This window comes from Serinus canaria, chromosome 5, assembly GCF_022539315.1.
Source record: "Serinus canaria isolate serCan28SL12 chromosome 5, serCan2020, whole genome shotgun sequence".
Lineage (NCBI taxonomy): Eukaryota > Metazoa > Chordata > Aves > Passeriformes > Fringillidae > Serinus > Serinus canaria.
In genome coordinates this window covers 15,436,772-15,458,088 of record NC_066319.1, presented here as the reverse complement: position 1 = coordinate 15,458,088, position 21,317 = coordinate 15,436,772, and the positions used below count along the sequence as shown (strand labels likewise).

The following is a 21,317-nucleotide window of genomic DNA, read 5'->3' as shown; positions in this document are numbered from 1 at the left end:
ATAATCTGTATTTAGTTCAAAGAGTGTTGGTGGCTTGTTAAGGGTGTAATTAAAAGATAATACCTTATTTTGGGCCACAAATGAAGTCTGTAGTTTTTCCAAATTTCAATATTCCAAGACTGTAGTGGCTGTAAGGTGGGTTCTCTCTTCCAAATAACAGAATATGCCACTTGGAGGAAATGAAAGAAGGATTGGTACTAAGCATGTTTAGAGGAGAAATTAAGGCACAGCTGCTGTGAATGGTTAGAATCACATTCTCACTGTTGGGAGGATTTTAGACTGGTGTTTCTCAGAAATCTGAGCTAACTGGTGTTGTCCTTAATATTTTGCTGGGCGTGGGTCAAGATATGCAGTAATGCACAGTCTGAAGGATCAGAAGGTGCCACAAATTAGGCTAGACAAAATTCTATGGTTTGGATGGATTTAGTCTCTTAGACCATAAGCCTCCAGCAAAAGCTATTAGAAAATGTCACACAGTGGGGATTATGTTGAGATCACACTGTCACGTTTGACACAGGTATAGCTGCCTCATGTTTCCGTATTGTAAAGGCACAAAATGATGAAGCCTTATCTTCAGAGCTAGGAGTAGCCTTACATTTTGTATTTTCCAGGCTCATTGCACTAGATTTGGAGTTTGCTTTGCTGCTGGTGCCTTTGTCCCAGCTCTGCCACCAGCATTGCTGAAAGGAGCCCAGCCCTTGAGCCAGGTGCCACCAGAAATGCTCCCTCTCCATCACCTGGAGAGGTATGGACATGCAAGTAGTTACCGCATGTCTTAAGCGTACCGGTGCTCTCAGGAGTGGGACAGAAACAGACAACACTTTGCAGAGACAGAAACCACCATGGACAACTTAGAGTTGTACAGGACTCAGATCTTTGTGCTCTGCCATAGGAAACAGAGCCAACAGCAGAGAGCCAATAATGTGACTATTGCAAAGAGCAGAGCAGAGAGCTTCACCCTGCTCAAAACCCCGATTGAAGCTGGCAGCCCTCACAGCCACACGTGTACAGTCTGTAGAGTAGGGTGGCACTGCACAGGTGTGCTGCAAGAGCATCAATCCTCTCAGTTTTCTTCAAATGATGGGAATTTCACCCATAGGCCAAAAGACTGTGGGCTGCGCAGTGTCACATGCACTCATTATGCAAGAGAGAAAAACAACTTCAGTATTTTTAAGTGTCTGGAGTTTGTCCTTTTAGTGCATTTTGGGATACATATGGTGGTCTCTGGATGATGAGGCTGTCTGCATTTGCATGGGGCTTGGGAATATCCAGATACACCTCAAACCTTTGGGTGCACCCAGCAAGAGCTGTTGCCTTGTAAATCCCTTCCTGAAACCCTTCTTTTCCAGCTGCTGGGGCTCTCCATTGCCACGCTGAGCACAGTCACCCACTATGGGCTCCGTTTCACCCTCATCAGCAATGTCTCCCTGGACAGCAACGCCTACAAGGTCATCCACCACACAGGTACATTGTGGTCACATCCCAGTGAGACCTCTGGTGATACCCAGAGCTGCAAAATTCCTTAAAGCTATAGAAGAAAATTCAGGGGTATCTCAAGAGGAGGAAGGAGCTGGGTTTTGGAGGATGCATTTTGGAGAATGCATAACACAGTCCCACAGGCACTTTGTTTCCCTGTATCAGACCTGCATGCCTATAACCAAAGGATGCAGTGGGTGCATGGGGTGCTCAGGTGCTTCTGTGTTTGCACCTGTTCCTCTATTCTCTGACCTTGTGCTGTGGTAAGAGCTCAGGAGGAGCTCCTCAGTCACTAAAACTGCACTGGGGCTGGCAGGAGACTGGAAGAACGAGGAAAGGAACTACAGGAATTGAAGCAGAACATAGAAAATTGAGTCTGGGAGGAGAAATACAAGGCAACACCTTGAGCTTTTCTGAGGAAATGTGTGGTATTTCTGCATTCACAAGGGAGAAGTATAAACTGAGTCTCAGGTACAAGGCTAGAGCAAAGATAGCCCAGATACTAAAATACCCTGCTCACCACTGCTGCACTTGCCTCTGCTGCTTCTCCTGAGCTGCATTCTGGTCTTAAACACACTCATATCGTCTCAAGATCTTGGTTCTCAATTTCAGTTTAAGAAGGCAGGTATAAAAACTATTAGTCCAAGGCTAAGGTATATTCTTTCCCTGTTCCTACACATATATATTGGCACTGATGCAGCTTTGCAGGCTCTCCCACCCCAGCCACCCATCTCCAGCAACACTTCCACTTGCCTTGTTTACAGGCATTACCTCTGTGTGGTTAGGCTAGCAAAGCCCTTTGCAACGCTGTGGTCCCTGAGCCCCGCTCCAGGGTACTGGCTGTGATCCTGCCTGAGCCAGGAGGAAACCAGAGGGTGAGTGTTGCACCAGATTAGCAGTGCCCCGAGTCCTGATAGAGGCTGTGGGACCAGCTGCTCTACAACAGCACCCCCCATTTGGGGGGGATCCTTATCAGAATGCTGAAGTAATTGGCAGCTTCTGGTCTGTTGGGTGGACCAACACCGTTTTAGGCTGCTTTACTCTGCTGGGGCTGTGAGAACCCCTCAGAGGCTTACAGCCTTGCCAGACATATACAGCAAAGCACACACAGATGGGGGGTATTGAATTACAGAAAAAATTCAGTTCTGCAACCTGGTCATTTGGGGCCAGCTCCCCAGAATGTACTTTTTGGTCTCTCTCTGGGTGAAGCATCAGACTAGGCCTCTGGCGTCTGACCACAACTCTCACGTCTGTCTTCCAGCTTTCTACTTTGGGATCTGCCTGAGCATGACCCTGATCCTGGCCGCCCTGCTGAGCTCTGCCGCTACGGTGCGGGAATCGCAGTGCCTCACTGCCATGGTGCGTATCCATACCTGCAGGGGGCTGGCTGGGAGTGGCCTTCTGTCACCTGGGGCTGGCCCCTGAAACGTGCAGTGCTGGGGTCTGCATTGCCTTATGCCTGGGAGAATGCATGCCTGGGGAAGGAGGTCCTGTTGTTCCACTTTGTGCTGCTAGAGGACATTTTTTAAAAAGCATCACCCTGCAGAGCTCTTAGGGCTGAGGATTGCATCATTCTGTGCTTAGTTTCTTTTGCCAAGGTCCTGTGTATGCAGCTTTCAGAGGGAAGGTGTTTATCTGCCAAGCAACTATGATGATGACAATATTTTTTCTCCTCATCAAGGTATTTTTTTTCTCCTCATCAAGTCACATACAATGTTTGTATGAGGAAACTTTAGCAGCATGATTTTGAGTCTCACATGCTTCCCCCAAATTGTGACAGCAAAATTAGCCCCTCTTTTTCCCACCTCACTGCAAAGATTCATACAAAGCATGGCAGTAGACATGGGGGATTTGTGCAGGACCCTGAATTTCAGCCTACAAAAGAGGAGGGAGAACTAGCATAAACGTTTAAATTCCCCTTTCTCCTTTCCATCAGCCTACAAGGAGATGATGGAGAAGTAGCATAAGAGTGGAAATCCCCCCTTTCTCCTCTCCATCAGCCTGTTTGGGCCTGGACCATGTTGACAGTATTAAACTGCACTGTGAGATAAGCTCCATTTCAAAACAGCCTGCACATGGGGCTCAGCTTGCACAGAGCTGGAGGAATGAGTGGTAAAGTGCTGCTCAAGGTGTGTTTTCCCATATGAAGGGCAGGAGTTAACAGGTAGGTTGTTGAGCATGAAATATTGCTTAATATAGAATAATTGTATTGCTGTCATACACTAACTTTAAAGAGATTTATCCAATCTGTGTAATTGGGGGAAATGATACTGATGGCAGAAATGAGAAGCTGACACCTGAAAATTCAGTGCAAAGCAGCCAGTGAAATTAATGTTTTCACCTTCTCAATATACCATCTTTCTTTCTCTGTTTGAGATGCCCAAAGGGGCCTCAGTTTCCATGAATTAGGCAGAATGTGTAACTCCCCTCTCTTTTGCTGAAGTGTCTTTAATGTACCTGCAATTACCACATCTAAACCAAGAGATGGGTATGTACAGATCAATGGAGAATGTCATGGCTGCCTGAAGATACAGTCAAACTTCTCTGTAATGTTTATTTGTTGCCTTACTCTCTGGTATAGTTTGGAGCATGCCAGTCCATAGAACTGGCTGTTAAAAAGAGAGCCAACACACACTGAGTGAGCTGCAGAGCTCTGTCAAAGAGCATTGTCCATGGGCTACACGGTGCTGCTCTCCTTTCCCATTTTAACCTGGGTGATGCTTTCCTCCAGCCACCCATCATCTCCCACAACCCGGCTGGTTTGGGGTATCACAGCCAAGCTTCGCCTGCCAAAGCAACCTCTGGATGGCAGAACCCTCAAACTGGCTATTTATTTTTGTGGCTCCGAGTGCACTCTGTTGGCTTGTCTTTAGCTTCCACAGTTTGGGTCCTCTGGGGGATCTGGCTGGCTGCCTTTTGGGCCCCTGATGGCACTTTTGTAGGGCAGTCAAGGTATCGATGCTTTGCGGGGAGCAGAGGAAAGGTGCGAGGTGCCTTCCCCTCAGCTGTGGCGACGAGGCTTCATGCCACGCTGCTCTCTGCAGGGATAACGGGATGCCTCTTATCTGTCATTACGCTCGGTTTCCGCCGTCTCCGTGCCGAGCCGTGGGGCAGGAGGCGAGCGGGCCCTGGCCGCCGCGCGGGGCCGCTCCAGCGCCGCGCTTCGCCGCGGGAGAGCGCCGCGGGCCCGCCTGCCGCCTGCCCACTATCGCTGCCCGCCCGCTCCGGGGGATGCCGCGGAACCGGGGCAGCCTCCGTGATCCCTGCGGGGTGGTGGCACGTCCCCGGCGCTCAGGAATTAACGGGAACCCTAGGAGGCGCTCAAGAGCTGGCCGCTAGCCAGGGTATTCTCGACTCCAAGCCGTTGAAGGAGCTCATCGGCGTCTTAAATCACACAGAGAGGACTTCGCCTATTATAAATTGCCCCCTCCCCTCCCAACCGTGTGATCCACCACGGGCCACCTCTCTGCTTGTTTTGCCCCCAGTTCCCACTCCAAAGGCACACATTTAATCTTTGATCTGCCAGCGAGAAGCGAGAGCAGGGAGAGCCAGCCCTGACGGCTGCAGTGAGGTGTACTCACAGGCAGGAGTGGGGTTTGGCCCTGTGGGGCTCCAAAACTAGTCAGTGTGTTGTCCAACCCTGCTGATCCCTGCTGTGCTGTAGCTCACAGGAGCGATCAGCCCTGCTGCTTGGAGCTTTTTCCCTCCTTCTGCAAGAGAGAGAATCTTTCATCTTCCCCTGCTATTGATTTTAAAGGAATTTTCCTCCCTGCATAGACTGTGTCTTATTTAGAAGACCATTTAATTCACTCTTTAATCAAAGAGGGAAGACACCAGACTATTTGCCTGACATCTGTGGCTGTTCAGGAAACCGAGCCATACATGGGGGATGTCTGCATCGATGTGGCTGGTCCACCACAATGCCACTTTGTAAACCAGCCACACTAGGGAAAAGCTGAACAAGGATCCAGATTAGGCTTACAGGAGCTTTTTTTGTTTGTTTGGATTATATATCGTCATGCTACCTGGCTATCTGGAGGTTTGTGTGCCTACAGAGGAGGAGTCTCTGTTCTTTGGAGGCCTCACTGGTGCTGTTCTAATAACAGTAATGGGTGCACAGTGGTTAGAAACCAGGACAGGTCAAACTGGTCTCACACAGGTCTCAGGAGATTGTCTTCTAGCTGCATTAACAGCATCATAAGACCAGACAGATGCTACTGTGCATCCAGTGCTGCTTGTGAGGAAGCTGGTTCCAAATAAGTAATTGAGAACTTTAGGATAAAAAATTATGCTCTAAAATCCAACAATATTACATATAAAGCTCCTCTTAAACAGGGAGGATAGCAACAGACTTGTTCACTGTCCTCCAGCCCAGGCAAACTCTGCTTTCTGGTGATCCATGGCCCATTATGCAGTCAATCCTGAATGTAAATATCCTGCAGCTTTATAGCCCCTGGAGGCCATGTCACTATTGAAGGGGAGGAAAAGGAAGGAAAACAGCAGCTTTCCTGTTTGCATAAAGTAAAGACTCTGGTATCAGTGAGGTTTAAAGCACCATGTGTTGTTACCTGGTCAGACAGAGAAAGGGAAAGAAAAGAAAAAACAGGGAGCAACATGCCAGCTGAAATTCTCACATCTGAACTTTACAGTCTAAAACCTGACTAGTATAGAAAAAAAATTGTGATCAGGATGGAGCAGATGTTCCAAAATATGCAGTGGAAAAAGCCTCAGTGAATGCCCAATATAACCCAGGTTTTCATCAAGATTGATGAGCTAGTAGGGGCAGCACACAGCACAGGCTGTTTGCTTTATTATACCCAGGTGTAGGCCAGTGTGTAGAGGGTCCTTAATATCACTGCAGCACACTTCAGCATCTTCCTTTCTAATTTAATCTGCTTCTTGTGCTCTCCCTCATGGTGCAATGCTTCTGAGTGAGGCATCTGTGTGCCAGTGGCAGAGCTGGTACCAAGGACAGATTGCTCTTTCGGACTGATGTCACTGACTCGTGTTTGCTCTGTGGAAGGGCGAAACCATTGCATGCTTTTAGATGAACTAGGTCAGACAGAGAGGGACACAACCTGATGGATGCCATCTGAAATTTGCCCCTCCTTTCCCTGCCCCTGGGCTCTGCAGTCTGGCAGGGAACTGGCCTTTGCAATGACCACAGCAGCACCAAAAAACAGCTGGAGCAGAGCAGGGCAGAGGTCTGCTTCTTCCCTGGAAGTGTAGGAGTTTGGCAAAACACAGCTATAGAGCACAGTATGAGCTAAAGGATCCATCCCTCATCCAAAGCAGGCCCCCTTCACCAAAAGAGAAGCATCAGAAAGGTGAATTAAAAGAAACACCAGCCAACAGACAGGGTGCTGTTCCTGTGGATTCTGCCAAGTCTGTCAAAGAGAAATTGTTCCTTGCAGCAAGGATGGAAGAAAGGTCATTCATAAAAGAGTAATTGATGTCTGCCTGGTGACAGCCCTCCACAGGGCTGATGTGGCTGTCTCTTGCAAAGGGAGCAGGCAACAGCCTGTGGCTGGCTCTGAGGATCTCCAAGGGTCTGGGAGATGGTGAACCAGCCTCAACCTTTCCACATTTTGTATGCGAACTGCACGTTGCCTTTTCCTTTTTTCCTCCAAATGTCTTCTAATGTAATTAGAAAGTTGCTCTTCCAAAAGCCTTTTGGCTGGGAAGGGAAAAAGCAGGCTATAATTCATTTATAAGATGTTCCCGGAGCCATGTAATTGCTGCACATCAGCTGGATGGAGGGGGAGCTTCTCAAGGGGATGCATCTTGGTATTCCCAGAGAAACCAGACAGAAATAAAGGGAGAGCTGATGATGAAGAACTGAGATGTGGGGTGGAGCTGAGGAAGGGAAGATGAAAAGGAGGATTTTTATCTGCTGGGGGTTCTGGCCCCAGAGAGGTGTTTTAAGTGCTGGAGCTGGTATGGAAGGAAGGGAGAGCACAGTGGAAGAAATCTGGGTTGTCACTGGCATCCTGTTGTTCATGCTCTCTGGGCTCATGGTGGGTCACCTGAATTATAACTTTAATGGAATGATATGCAGAAGAGTGGTCACATTGCTGTTAGTGCTGGTTTTTCCATCTGATTAATTTTCTTTTTTTTCTTTTATTTTATTGCCTTTGAACTTGATTTTGGTGAAAATGCTGTTTGTTGGAGGGGAAGTTGTTGGAGGCAGTGCAAAATGCAGGGTCTGGTCCTATTGAGCATCCTGACATGCCTGTGTAACCTCACCTCCTCCTTCCAGTTTGTGCTGTGTATGCAGGATTGAACCCCCCACTCCAGCTGGGATTTGGTCTGAGATATCTTGCCCTGCGAGCTCTTCCACATCTTCATGACTTGTAACCACCTTGTCATGTCAGTGTTTGATCAGACTTTTCCTCTCATCTTCTTTAGGGTCTCGGGTAATCTCATTTTAGCTCCTAGCAAGGCAACGAGTGATCTCATCAGTTATATGGCCAGGCAACTGCCAAAACAATAAATGAAAGGAGAGACTGGACATACATAATTTAAGATTTTTCGTAAGAGCTGTACCAGGGTTTTCCCCAGTGTCTGATGCAGAGCCTGCCACAAGGCAGCCCCCAAAAAAGTGGTGAATACCAGTGGCAGTCTTGTTCCAGGAGCAAAGTCCCCAGGCAGGGCAGAGAAACAGAGCAGATGGACAAGAGCCAGCAAAAGGATTTTACTGGCACATTCACTTTCATTTCCAGGATTTGAAGTAACACATTTTCCTTTCTTGCTGCTTATGCATGAGTTTGGAGATTTTTTTTTCCAATATATCTTTTAAGCTTTTTTTTTTTTGTGGAGCAGAACTGGTAGAAGCAATGTTCTTCTTCCTCTCTTAAGCTTGAATTTGGTAAAATTTCATGAAAGATTTAAACTTTTCCAAGTTATTTCAACTGTATCATGCAATGAAAACAGTCATAGAAAAAAATTAGAAATCAAAATAAGATGCAGTCAGCTGGGTAAGTTTCCCACATAATGTTATGTTGAAAGAGGCACAGTTTAATGGAAAAACTTGTAAGGGCATTAATTTTCAACCAATGCTTATTCATCACCTTTTGTCATTCCAAGACTAAGCTGTGGATTCATATTGGATGAGCCCATTTAGCCTTCAAATACTTTACAGGCACTTTTCCCTTCCTTTTTTTCTTTTAAATGTGAACAAGATCATTTGGTCCAGCTGTCACAGCAGGCGAGTGCTTTTTATATCAGGGTGTGGGGTTTTTGGTCCAGATTTGCTCAAATAAAAACAGATAGCATGTAACTTCCAGCTCTGCAAGCCTAGGGAAGAAGACAAAAGTCAAGCCATGTCCTGCATCATTGATGTTATTGTTTGGACACTTCAGGGTCAGTTTCTGGCCTTGATTATATTTCTGTCATCCTGTTGTCTAACTAGGGTGGTGCTGATCTAAGGAAAGCAGCTTGGCCGTGCAGCTGCCATCTTGCTCACAGAGTAAGTCCAGCTCTTCTTCCAGAGCAGGTTGATTTTTATCTCTGTCACAGTTATTTCCTTCTTTATGGACTATTTGTGTGGCTTTTCCCCTCTTTGAAGCCAATACCAAGTTTTAAAGGCAGGGGATTGAATCCCATGATTACGGAGCACAGTCCTGCGGCAGAAGGGAAGCATACTGTAAATATAATGTTTTATATGTCCTTTTCTTTGTCCAAGAGGAATTTGGGCAGAATAGATTAACTGCTCTGCAGGAAGCTGCCTGGTTTTTTGGTCAAACTCTTCAATTGGCCAGTGTAATTAGAGGGCTCCTGATGGAGAACCACATTATTGTCCATCTAATTTCTTTTAAGTAACTGACATTATGAGGGATATTAAAAGAAGGTGATGTTTAAACTTTAATGAAACTTGCTCAAACAAGCATATTAAATATGTTCTGATTGTGTTTGCAAATGGGTATTTTTTTCCCCAGGCTGTAACTGTTGGTATTTTTCCTCTTTATCCTCAGGGATTTTTCTGTTTTGCTCTGGCCTTTTGTGGATTGATCCCAGCTGCCTGCTGGAGATACACACACAGCACGGAGGTAAGTGTTGGCTGCTAGGAAATACCACCAGCATCTCGTCAGAGATTTTTTTCATAGCAAGTATTCCACCCATAAAAGGGACATCTGGTGTTAATTAAGCCATCCATATTGAGGTCTATCAGATCCATGCTCTGTTGCATCCGTCCTTTGGAAGAACAGGGTCACCTTCATCAGATGCCTCTTCAGTGGGATCATCTAAAGGGAGAAGTCCATGGAAAATCTCATGCAGGGCAAATGCTTTGTGCTGAAGGCAAAATAAAATGCAAGTCTCCTTAGCGCTGGGATTTTTTTTTTCAGGGGATGTTTGCTTTGTTTTGTTTTGTTTTAAATGAGATGCTTGACTTTTGAAAAGTAATTTCCAGCTGGTTCTAATTCCTGCTAACGTCAATTAGGAGCCTCTATTTGAAGGCAGTGGCCAGAAGCACCCAGGAGTTGTGATTATTAACATGCAGCAGTGGTATATGAAAAATACAAGAGTGAAAAATGGTATTTTGGGTCAGTATGATGCTGGACCAGAAAGAGAAGATTATAGGAGGCTGATTTTGGAAGAAAGCTGTACTTTGAAATTTTAACCCAGAGCTTGCTGGGGTAGATGGGTGATGCAAGGTGCTGGGTAAGTTAGTCTTTATTCCCCTTTTTGCATCCCTGCACTCAAAAAATACAAACTTTAAGAGACTGGGGAGTGTAAAAAAATAATGACATCTTTCTTTTGAAAGCAGAACACTGGTATTTTTGGCAAGTACCTAAATAATTCAGGGAAGTGCTTGGGACTTTGATAGGTGTTTCATGCAGTGGCTCAGTCCTTGTCTCTATTTTGCCTCTCCCCAGCCCTAGCATGTGCCATAATCTGCAATGTTCTGGGCACCAATGAGGATGTAATGTGAAACATCATCCCAGTGAATTAGGGATTGATGCTACCCGCTCATCTTTTTACGGTTACATTTAGTGGGGGTGATCAAAGATCACTCTGAAGTGTCAGAAGGCCGGCCTTGAGACTTCCTTCTGTGATGGAGGAGCACAACTCCATCAAAATTCTAGAGACTCAGTCCACACTAGGGCTGTGGCAATTGCTTTTGCAGGCAGAAGGAGCCCTGCCCTGTAATGGTTCAGTGTCCTGTGCATAAATTAAATCCCAGTCTTTCTGAAAGTAGAAGTCAAGGTTAAGGAGAGGGATAAGATCCTGCTTCTCTAGAAAGTTTTCCCAGAGCTGGCCAGTGCCCAAAGTAGTTGAAAATCCTTTGAAATGTGCAGGTGGCTACACTGGACCAGGCTAAAGTTGTTGGCCAAGGAGATTTTTGGCTGACCGGCTGTTAGCCAAGGTTGCAGCATAAAAACCAGCAAGCACAAAGCAATGCTTTTTCAGATGCCAGCAGATTGTGACCCAGGTGTCTGCTGGTGGCAACTGCTGGTGCCTTTGCCTTTAATGTTCTCCCTGTGTTTTTCCTCTGTGAATTTGTCCAACTGCTTTGGAAATATTAGGGTGAACCCTGATGGCACACAGCATTTTTCATCTGTATGCTTAACTGGCTGAAGTGGAATCAATAAGAGCTGAGGTATCCATGAAAATATGTCTTTCCACAACCTCTTTATTTTTTTTTCCCTTATTGTTTCAGGCAAAACTATCAACATTTATTACATTCCCACTAACAATTTAATATGGAAATAATTTGGTTTTCATGACCAATACAGAAGGGAGCCCACTTTCCTCCTTCTTCTGCATACATTAAATTGTGGATTGAAGCACAGGCCATGTCAGTAAAGGAGAAATAGGACCAGAAACTGTCTGGTTGGCATTGTGAAATTGTGTTTTTAAACAGACTGTTTAGTTTTACTGTTAATCCACATGCATGGTGTAGGGCATAAAAAGACTGCAAGAAAAAGGTTGTATGTTGGGCTATGTAATACAGGGATGTGCCATGCAAAAAATATTTTGCTGAAAATATTTTAAGAGTATTGCTTTGTATATCTCTTAATTAGTACATCTGGTTTTACTTCAAATTATTTTCATGGGTTTTTTAGCTCTGAGTGCCCTGCCCACAAAAGCACCCATGGTTATGGTTAGCTTTGGTAATTGTTTGGGTTTCTGTAAGCAAAACCGCTTCCACTGGGCAAAATTAGGGGGTTTTGTAAAAGGTTGACTTTCTGGGCAAAGAAAACCAGCAGTGTTTCTGACAACAGAAAAAAATACCCTTAGATACTATCTTGTGTTTCTCTGCTTCCTAAAATCCAAGAAAAAGCAGGGAATATAAATGAGGAAGATTTAATTAGAAGTGTCACTTACAGAATATGTGTAAATTTAGTTTCGATTGAAAAATAACTTGTCTCACTAGAGAAAGAAATGCAGATGTGACAGAAAAATACAGGTGACTGAAAGAAATGCAGATGTGTCTGCCCATCCAGGACAGGAGCGCAATGATACAGAAAATTGAATGAAGTAGGGATAAGACTTCTGAAGTCTCATTATAGAGCTGGTTGTTTGCTTGTCTTTCTCAAAAGAAAGAACCAAATTCAAGCAGGTGTCCTCTGCTGCCTACTGCATGTCAGTACTCTCAAAACATAGTTAATTGTGGCAATCTGGGGGGGGGGGGGATCAAACCCAGCCTAGTGGGTGGGTGTCTTGTAAGCCTGATGGGATGTACACAGCTATCAAGAAGGGAATGAAACTGAGGATGTAAAACTGAATATGGATGAATATGGCCATTACACGTGCCTGAATCACTAAAAGCACCAAGGGGAACTGCCCCCACGTTCATGGCTAGAACAAAAATTCCAATTTTTCTCATGAAAAATTTCTAGTGGAATGCCAAACAGAAAATTAGGCTGCTCATTTTGGAAATGCCAGCTGGGAGCTGGTGTCAGTTGTTCCTGTCCTCTCCCTCCCTGCTGGCAAGGTTCCGAACACAAGCAGCACTGAAAAGAGAGTTCTCCCCTCCCTTTGCAAGCTGGGGATGGGAGGTCTCTCCTGCTCTGATCCATGGCAGATGCTTCAGTGGTTTACTCCTGCTGGTAAAAAAACAAAGATTAAAAAGAACCCCTACATTTTCTTCATAAAGCAGAACCCTCTCACAGAAAATCACCTGAAAGAGTAGACCCTAATACTCAGTTGAAAAATTGTTTTTGTGGTTATTATCAAGAGACAATAGGTGGAAATGTAGTTTGAATATGATGAAAACAAGATGCCCTTTTTGCCTGTGTGGCTCTTTTAGGGCCTTTTTTTACAGTAATTCTTACAGAGAAGCTGGGCAGGGAGAAAGGAAGAGTTATTTGTAAATATTTGATATTCTCAGACCTGGCACTGTAAACAAATTAATCTTCTAACTTCCCATTCTTTTCTGCTTTCATGACTTTCTGTAGCTTCTGGATGAATTCTTTCAGACAGATGCTGAATGTTTTAATTTCAAGTTATCTGCATTTCAGATGGACTCAATATCACCATAGTCTGTTTTCTTGTGATGTATGCCAGACATGCAGCAATCATGAACCTTAGATTCATCATGTTTTATCGTAAAAGGTTGCATCCCAATTGCTCCTCCTCTCAGTGGGAGGTGTGGTCTTGGTAGGGAAGTGTTGCAAAACTGTCTGAGGAAGGACAGTGGTGCAATCAAAGCGAACAAGACACTGACGGGCATGGGAGGGCAGAGGGGATGGGATGACCTCTATGCAAGGTCTTTGCTGGAACTGCTGTCATCACCACAGAAATCATGACGTTTTCAAATGCTTTTCAGCCACATTAGGAACTCCTGCTTCCTGAAACTGAAGAGCTGAGTCTTCTTTTTCAAAGTTATTTTTATGGCAGATCCTTTGCCACAAACTGCTGTTTAAGTGAGGTTCCTCTGTCATTCACAGAATGGCCAAAAAGAGCAGGGATGTGGAATGCAGAGAGGGATGTAGGAGAGACCTGCCACATTTAGCACAGCTGGTGGGGAGGCCTGCTGCTTCCTCCTCTTGCTCCCCAGCTTCCTTTCTCTCCTGACCCACTAATTGCTGCTTTAGAAACCTATCTGCAGAGGCTGGACCAAAGCTGTACTTGCAGCTGCCATAGAGAAGATTTGGTACCCGTACTAACCAGCACCAACCAGAATCATTAAGGTTGGAAAACACTTTTAAGATCACTGAGCCCAACCTTTGACTGTCAACTAGACTAGAGCACTTAGTGCCATGTCCATTTCTTGAACACTTCCAGGGACGGTGACTCCACCACCTCCCTGGGCAGCCCATTCCAATGCCTGACCCACCCTTCAGTGAAGAAATTCTTCCTGATGTCCAACCTGAACCTGGACAGTTTGAGGCTCTTATGCTGTCGCTTGTTGCCTAAGAGATGAGATGAACCCCCACCATGCTACAAGCTCCTTTTAGGCAGTTGCAGAGAGCAATAATGTCTTCCCTGAGCCTCCTTTTCTCCAGGCTAAACTACCCCCACCTCACTCTCACTGGATTTCCTCTGCAGACCCTTCACCAGCTCCATTGCCCTTCTCTGGACATGCTCCAGTACTTCATCTTTCTTGTAGTGAGTGGCCCAGCACTGGGCACAGCCATCCCAGTGTGGCCCCAGCAGTACCCAGGACAGAGGAACAATCACTGCCATAGCCCTGCTGGCCACGCTATTTTTGATACAAACCAGGATGCCCTAGGCCTCCTTGGCCACCTGGGCACGTGCTGGCTCATTGTCAGCTCTTACCCAGCACCCCCAGGTCCTTTTCCACTGGGCCCCTTTCCAGTCACTGCTATCTAAGCCTGTAGTGCTGCATGAGGTCATTGAGCTCACTTGACCAAAGTGCAGGACCTGGCACTTGGCTTGGTGAAACTGAGGTTTGGAGTTATGTTCTGGGCCTTGTTGTGAAAGAGGCCAGAGGAGTTTCTATTCCACATCAACTTCTGCTGTTCCCTTTCTCTGCAGCAGCTTCTTCCAGGAACCCTGTGGCCCTGGCCCCATAAGCCAGGGTGGTTGGGTGGGTCAGTGACGCTAAAATTGCTGCAACATAAAAGGAGTTTTGCAACAGAATGGGCATTTTAATTAGAGATTTGTTCACAGGTAAAAGCATAAAATGGATTAAATTACAACTTCCCAACTCAGGAATTTGAAACTAATGTAAAGAGTTGTCTATAGTTCTGTAAAGGCCTGATTCCCCATGTCCTCTGAATGAAGAGGTTGTTTGAATTTGCACTAGCTGCAATGATATGGTAATCTCTTAATTATCAAGTGGTTTCTCAGGTTGCTGGGTGATTTCAAAACGAGTTTCACCTGTGGCTTTTGGCTCTACATAAGTGGAAAGGCATTAGCCCCTCTGTGCTGCACTGCTTGTACTTCAAGAATAAATGCAAGGATTTAGCTTTTTATGGGCAGGGAATTGCTACAAGCCATTTGTCTACATTATGATTCTCCTGCAGCCTTGCTCTGCTTCCTTCAGAGGAACTTGTCTGCTCTTCCCTCCTCATGCTGGGAAGTGGAAATGGAGTCTTCCATGGTTTGTTAGCAAGCAAGGTGGTACCTTTTGAGATGGTGATTTTCTAACATGTTAGAAAGCCTGGAGTACATGTCTGGAATTAACAGCTGCAGCTGTTAAATAACAAACATTGCCACACCTGGGTCTTGCTCTTGAACAAAGTAGCTTCCCTCCTCCCTCCTCTGCCTATGGAACCAGCACTGGTCTTCTGTCTGTGGGTCTCCCTTCCATGCAGCACCGTTGCAAGGCCAGAGGCAGCATTGACTGGGTCTCCAGGAGGGAAATCATCTCTTACCATGCATAAAACCAGCACATGCATCTTTTTTCTGCAGATATGTAAGGAACAGCCCATCACTTTCCAGTTAATTTCTTAAGTGGGACTGCAGAGGTCCTTCCTCTGTGGATTTCCTAGGGTGTGTGTATGTCTGCAAGTGCTGCCTCTGGTCTGTGTTGGGGCAAAGTCTTGCAGGGATTTAAATGATTCAATGCAGGCTGAAATCCTAGAGATTTTAATGGGATTTAAACACAAGGTGAAGGTGTGCTCAGGTGTTTTCTGAAACCAGACCTGAAGCATACAGGTAGGTTCCTTTTGGGCTTTGATTCAGGGAGGCTGGATCAGGATTGTAGCTTCTCACAGGGGTCTTCCAAGAGCATTTACAGAAGTCACTGATGTTGCTGTGAAAACTATGAACTATCTGATATGCTCCTTGCTCTTGCTCCTAATCTAGGAGGCACAATTACTTTAAAACCACCAAGCTTCTCCCAGTCTCTGAACTCCATGGGAAAAAACAAAAATGGGGGGAAACCCCTCCCTCTTCCTTAACGATTTAAAATACTGTGCCTCTTTCCCAGTGTTTATGTTCTCACCAGCCAGCGACAGCCCACTCCCCCCAGCGAGACACTGCTCTCCTTTGTCTGAGCTCCACACAGGCATTTGCACTCATGGGTTCTATAATTTATGGCTGCCCTGGCGCTGAACCCACGCGGCCCCGCTTCTGCCGCTTTCTCTGGCAGAGCTGGAGCTGCAGCTCCGGTCTCCAGCAGCATCAGCCAGGGCACCTGAGGCCACTCAGGTGGTTGCCATCGCTGCAGCACATCCAACCTTCATGCACCTGTAGGATGCTCACTGCAGCAGGACAACCAGCACCCCCTCAGAGGTGACAGGGCTGCCCTGGGACTGGCACTGTTGCTGATACCACTGGTTTATAAGTTAAAACTGTTTGTTTTCAGTGTTGTTCAATGCTTTCTGTTGGAAAGCAGTCTTGCCTGGCACTGGTTTCAAGTGCTACAGGTAAAGGCTCAGGGCTGGCTGAGATAACTTGACCAAAGTTTTGGGGAGGGGGTGTTCACAAATTGGTGGGTTGTGTGTTTTGAAAGACAGGAACATAAAAAGTCAGTGTGGGCCCTTGGCAGCTTTTTGGCTTTGCAATTCTGTTATAAAATGAATTTAAAAAATAAAAAACAACAAAGAGCAAACATAAAAAAGCTAATAAAAAAAATCCAAGAGGACCTTGATATACTTGTGACATTCACCAGTGTGCAGCCACAGATTTGGAGGATTTAGGGGAAAAAATCCTTGTTGATATTGATTAACTGCCTGCCTGTGTTTTCTGCACTTTCCTATAAGGCATCTGGTACTCTGTCACAGACACAGAGCAATGCTGCATCTGAGTAGCACAAAGGTGGCCTCTGGGTTTTATGGCTTGGCTGAGCATAAGGCTGTGATGTCCCTCTGCCCATGGGCCAATAGGGATGTATAGCTCCCACACAGCTAGAATCTGCTGTTCTTTTGGGGATGTGGAGATAGGGAATGGGGAGGTGAGCAGTGTAACAGCTCAGCACTTTTTCATTTTTGAGTGTTTTGTGCAAGAACAGGATGGAAGTGCTGAGGCTAGAGAGAAAGCGTTTTTTCTTTTTCTGAAATCTTTGTTCCACAGCAGTTTTTGGTCTGTCTCCTTCTGTGTATATAGTAGAAAATAGGGGGAAGCCCACATGGTTTGGTTTGGGGTGTTTTTAATGTACGTATGTATAGATAGACACAAAATCTGCATGTATATAGAGATCTGGGGGGGGGAAAAAGTGAAAACCATTTGGCTGAAAGCCTCATCTAGATCTTGTGGCATCAGTGGTCTCCAGTGACCACTGTCAGTCAGAGGGGGAGCAGCACCTTCTTATCTTGTGCCATTTTCCACAGGAGACCTCAAAGGCTCTAATTTCCAGCACTGACTTGATTTCAGCATCTGGGAATGACTGGCTAGAGGAAGGCTCTCAAGCTGATGGGCAGTGAAGGAAATAAAAACATTCCGTAAGCTGCAATGACTGTGTTAAATAGGACTTGGCTGAACAAGAATGGGGCAAGCTCATCTTAGTGTGTGTTTGATCCATGTGGTGGGAGTTGCTCTCCTAATACCCAGAGTGGCTTTCTCTCTTCTGTTTCACTGCAGTTGCATCATTGCTTTGCCCAAACCCAAGCTGCTGCATCTGCCCCACTCCTGTTTCTGACACGCTGTGAATGCATGCATTTCTGCACACTGGGGAGGAAAGGGAAGACAGAGACAGCAAAATGCAGAAGTGTTTTTCTTCCTGGAACAAGGAAGAGTTTTGACTGAGTTCACTTCTTTATTCCAGTTTCACTTCTTAACTGTCTAGCTTGTGGTTCATAGCTGAGTGTGGGAGTCTGTAGTAGCCACCTCTAGAGAGACATTTCTGAGTGAGGCTGGTGAGTCACCCCCTGTGGTGATGCTGAAAGAACACAAAGTGCTGAGATTGCAGTTTCTTCTGAGCCTGCACTGCGTCTGCTCAGTTTGATTCCTCAAAGACCTATAGGAGAGGAAGATCTTCCTCCTGCTTCCCATGCTTCTTTTCTTCCTCTGCCATGCCAAGAGTGATCCTGTCTATTGGAAAGGAGGAAGGTGGTTTTGTCTTTGAGACAATCCTGATATTTCCTTTTACTATGTTCTCCTTAATCTTTGCAGAGGGATTTTTACCCAACAGCAGTTGCAAAGGTAGGTCACTAAGACTCAGACCATTGTTCTTGGTAGAAGTCTACATTAGTTTCCACCTAAGTGGCACTGCCAGGTTGCCTAGACACAGGCATTCACTGGCATCAGGATTGGGATTCATTGGCATCTTTAGCTTGCAAAGGCATCAGGAACTGAAGGCAGACCTTGTCTCATCTTTCTGTTCCAAATCCAGTTACAGGTAAAACTTATCCTGATAAATAACCTAAGTCAAAAATGTCAGTTTTCCTCTTGAAGGAGATAAGGTGGAAATTTGCTTTAGTTTTGATAGCCAAAGGCAAGAACTCTAATTGCTTAGAGTACATGTCTTCCTGCAGTCATACATTCTGCTTCTTGGGGGAGAAAGGATTTAGAGGATGATAAATAATCTCAAAGCTCCTTTTCTTTTATTTAAGGTGAAAAATGGCACTTACTGAGTCAGTTGGAGTCAGCTGCATCCATTTCAGTGGTGATTTTCCATTTGTTGTATCCAGCAACCCATCAATATCATTCCTAAATGAATATTTCATTAAGGAATGCTGACAGAAGTGGGAGGCAGCAATTATTTACCTGATTTGGAGCTGGAACATTTCACCCAGCTTCTTCCAGGAAAAGAATTACTTTAACGTGTGACCTCCATATCACTCAAGCTGGAGATTTTTCTTAACCAAAGCCCAGCCGATGCTTTACCTTCAGCTCATGGTGTTTCTTACTGATGAGCACTGCAGGCTCAGTCTCCCTCCAAGGGAGAGCTTTGTCCAGCAGAACTCTTCCAGCAGTGGATCACAGCATGTTACTAGGAACAGGAAAATCCTCTTGACTATTATGATGCTTATGTTTGGGAGGAGTGAAAGACCTTTCGAAAAACAGATGGACTTTATCTTCTCCTGCTGTATCTGCCCATTGCATGCTAAATACTTAAGTGATGGAGCACAGCTCTTTATCTTGAAGCACATTATTAACAGCATCAGTGTAAGCACTCAAACTCAACAGTCATCTTGTTGCTTAAATATGAGAGAAAGCACCCTGACTGTTTTTAATTTTTTTCCCCCCAACAACCAGTGTAAGATACAGAAAAAGAAAATTGTCTTGAGGCAATGGACTCAAAGTTGCCCATCAGGGAGTGTGTGATGGGAATCTGTTGAGGATGACAATTGAGTACAAAGCAGTGCTGCAGTCTGGGTCTTGACTCTGTTAGGAGCTGGATCAATGGAAAATATGGGGATGAACTTGACGTAGGAATGTTGAAATAAGTCATGAAACCACCTGGTGACTCTCTTATGCTTTCAGGCTTTAATTTTTACATCACCAGGCATGCATGAGAGAGCATGATATCTTGGGCTGGATAGATGCTGCTGTGCATGACCCATGCTTCAGAGCTTGGCTGCAGCTCTGAGTATAAACATAACCCCATCCCAGGCAGCTAAGTGTGGTGTTTTGCTCTCCTATGTATTCTCTTATTAAACCAGACCTCTTGTATGGTCTGTGGCACAGTCTTCTGCACAGACAGAAACAGCCAGTGAAAAATATCTACCTCTGAAGTATTTAAATGAGAAAGCTGTCTGCAGTAGTCTTTGAAAACAGACCATTATGTTGTATGAAAACAGCAGTTTTTCCCTCCAGAATCAAATGATCCTAGCAGAAATCAGAAAGAGGATGTGGTGGAATTACAAGCAATTCACTCTTTAAAAAATGGATTTAGAGTTTGATATTCCCTTACTAGGATCTGAATAGCCTATTCAGATAATGTCTGGATATAAATGCTAGATATAATTGCTAGATAGAAATGCTGAGAATGACTAATCAGCAAATTGTACTCTTAGGCTTGCCCAGACACACATTCTAAAAGGAAATTATTGCTATTAAACATTTTCCATTTAATGACTTGTATTTTCAGCTCTTGGAGGCTGCTTGACAAAATGAGAATAAAAAAATCAGTAGGTAACTGAGAAGTCAGCTCACAAGCAAGTTCAGAAATGGTGCAGTTGAAGTTTTTAGTAGTCATTATGTACCTGCAGATTACCATCAACATTTCCATCACTGAGGCTGAGCTGGCTGGAAAATTATGACTGCTTGTGGTTTTTTCAATTATTGTTTCCAACAGCTGAAATAATTTTCAGCCACTGTTTTGTTATAGACCTCTTGTTCCTTCAGTTCTTTCCTATCCACCCTTATCCTTCAAACAGCTACCTCTCCCAGTATTCCCTGGCCCAGATTTCAAGAGACCTTTAGAAAGTAATTAAACTTCTGGATTGCTTTCACCCCTTGAACCCTTGCTTGAACCCTTTCATTTTTTTCTTTTTAAGTCATCCAAATTTAAGCCTTTTGGACAAAAGCTCAGCATCCTGACCCTCATGGTAAATATGAAAAGACAAATATTGTGCATGCAGCACTGCTTCCCTTACCAAAACACATACGTATGTTGTCACAGAACAAAATAGTTTTTATTCCTACATCTTAGACTGGAATCAGGATATTCAAAAGGTAATAATTGCTTACATTAAGAAACCTGCTGCTCTGTTTTTCTTTTTTCCACAAGAGGAGCTCAAAAGATTATTCTTTTTTCCATTATTCTTAATCCAATTCTTCAGTGGAAATGGACGTTCTTTTTATTGAATCCATTTATTTAATTGCTGCTTCTGGAAAGCTATTTCATGGCCCACAAGAAGTTAGAAAAGCTTGGATATTTTCTTTTTTATTGGGTTATAAGGTTTGCTGTGGGGAAGGTTGGTGCAGAAGTTGTTTTGAAATCTGGTCTTATTGTTGCACCCACCTCACTTTATGCACTCTGATACCCCAGGGGGACAAAAGGAGCATCCTCCTTCCTCACCTGTGTGGAACAGCTCAGTGTCATGCATTTTGTTATGGAGTGTTTTTTCTTGGCCCATAATATCTGAGCTCTGTCACTGGTCACTCTTATGCCATGGAAAATCTTTTGATGTGTGCCTTCAACTCTGTTCCTGGAGGCACAGAGCCAATCTGGATACAAATAATCTTCTCAACCCCCCCACCTCCCTGGTTATTACCCTCTGTTGTTGCTTGTGTTTTGGACAGTTGGGCAGGACAGAGCAATCTTGCAGTAATAGATGTAACCACCTTGAATGATCCTGGTTTCACCCCTGAGCAGAGAGTGCTGGCGTTTAATTCCTTAGAGGAATTTCCAAGTGTGAACCCTTAGATTGAGCTGCAAAGCCTCTCTGAGAGATGGCTCTGTTCCCAGAGACTTCCCTGTGTGGCTACCCACTCTGCCTGTCTTTCCCATCGATTTTCCCTCCTGAAAGACGAGCACTGACTGCAGGCCACTCGGACCAGTGCTGCTGAGGAAGCAAGGGAAAATGAAAGGAAAAAAT

At 45.0% G+C, this 21,317-nt stretch overlaps 1 protein-coding gene across 2 annotated transcripts in view; it reads left to right on the top strand.

Annotated features, from left to right (window-relative positions):
* TSPAN32 (tetraspanin 32) overlaps nucleotides 1–21,317 on the top strand; it is a 37,996-nt gene that overhangs the window by 7,793 nt on the left and 8,886 nt on the right. Inside the window, exons 3-6 of one of the 2 annotated variants that reach the window (XM_050975680.1) lie at nucleotides 1,350–1,464; nucleotides 2,738–2,835; nucleotides 8,888–8,944; nucleotides 9,450–9,524. In XM_050975680.1, coding sequence (XP_050831637.1) covers nucleotides 1,350–1,464; nucleotides 2,738–2,835; nucleotides 8,888–8,944; nucleotides 9,450–9,524 — 345 coding nt within the window. The remainder of the gene's footprint in view (nucleotides 1–1,349; nucleotides 1,465–2,737; nucleotides 2,836–8,887; nucleotides 8,945–9,449; nucleotides 9,525–21,317) is intronic. The other variant, XM_009102197.4, reaches the window with a different exon arrangement.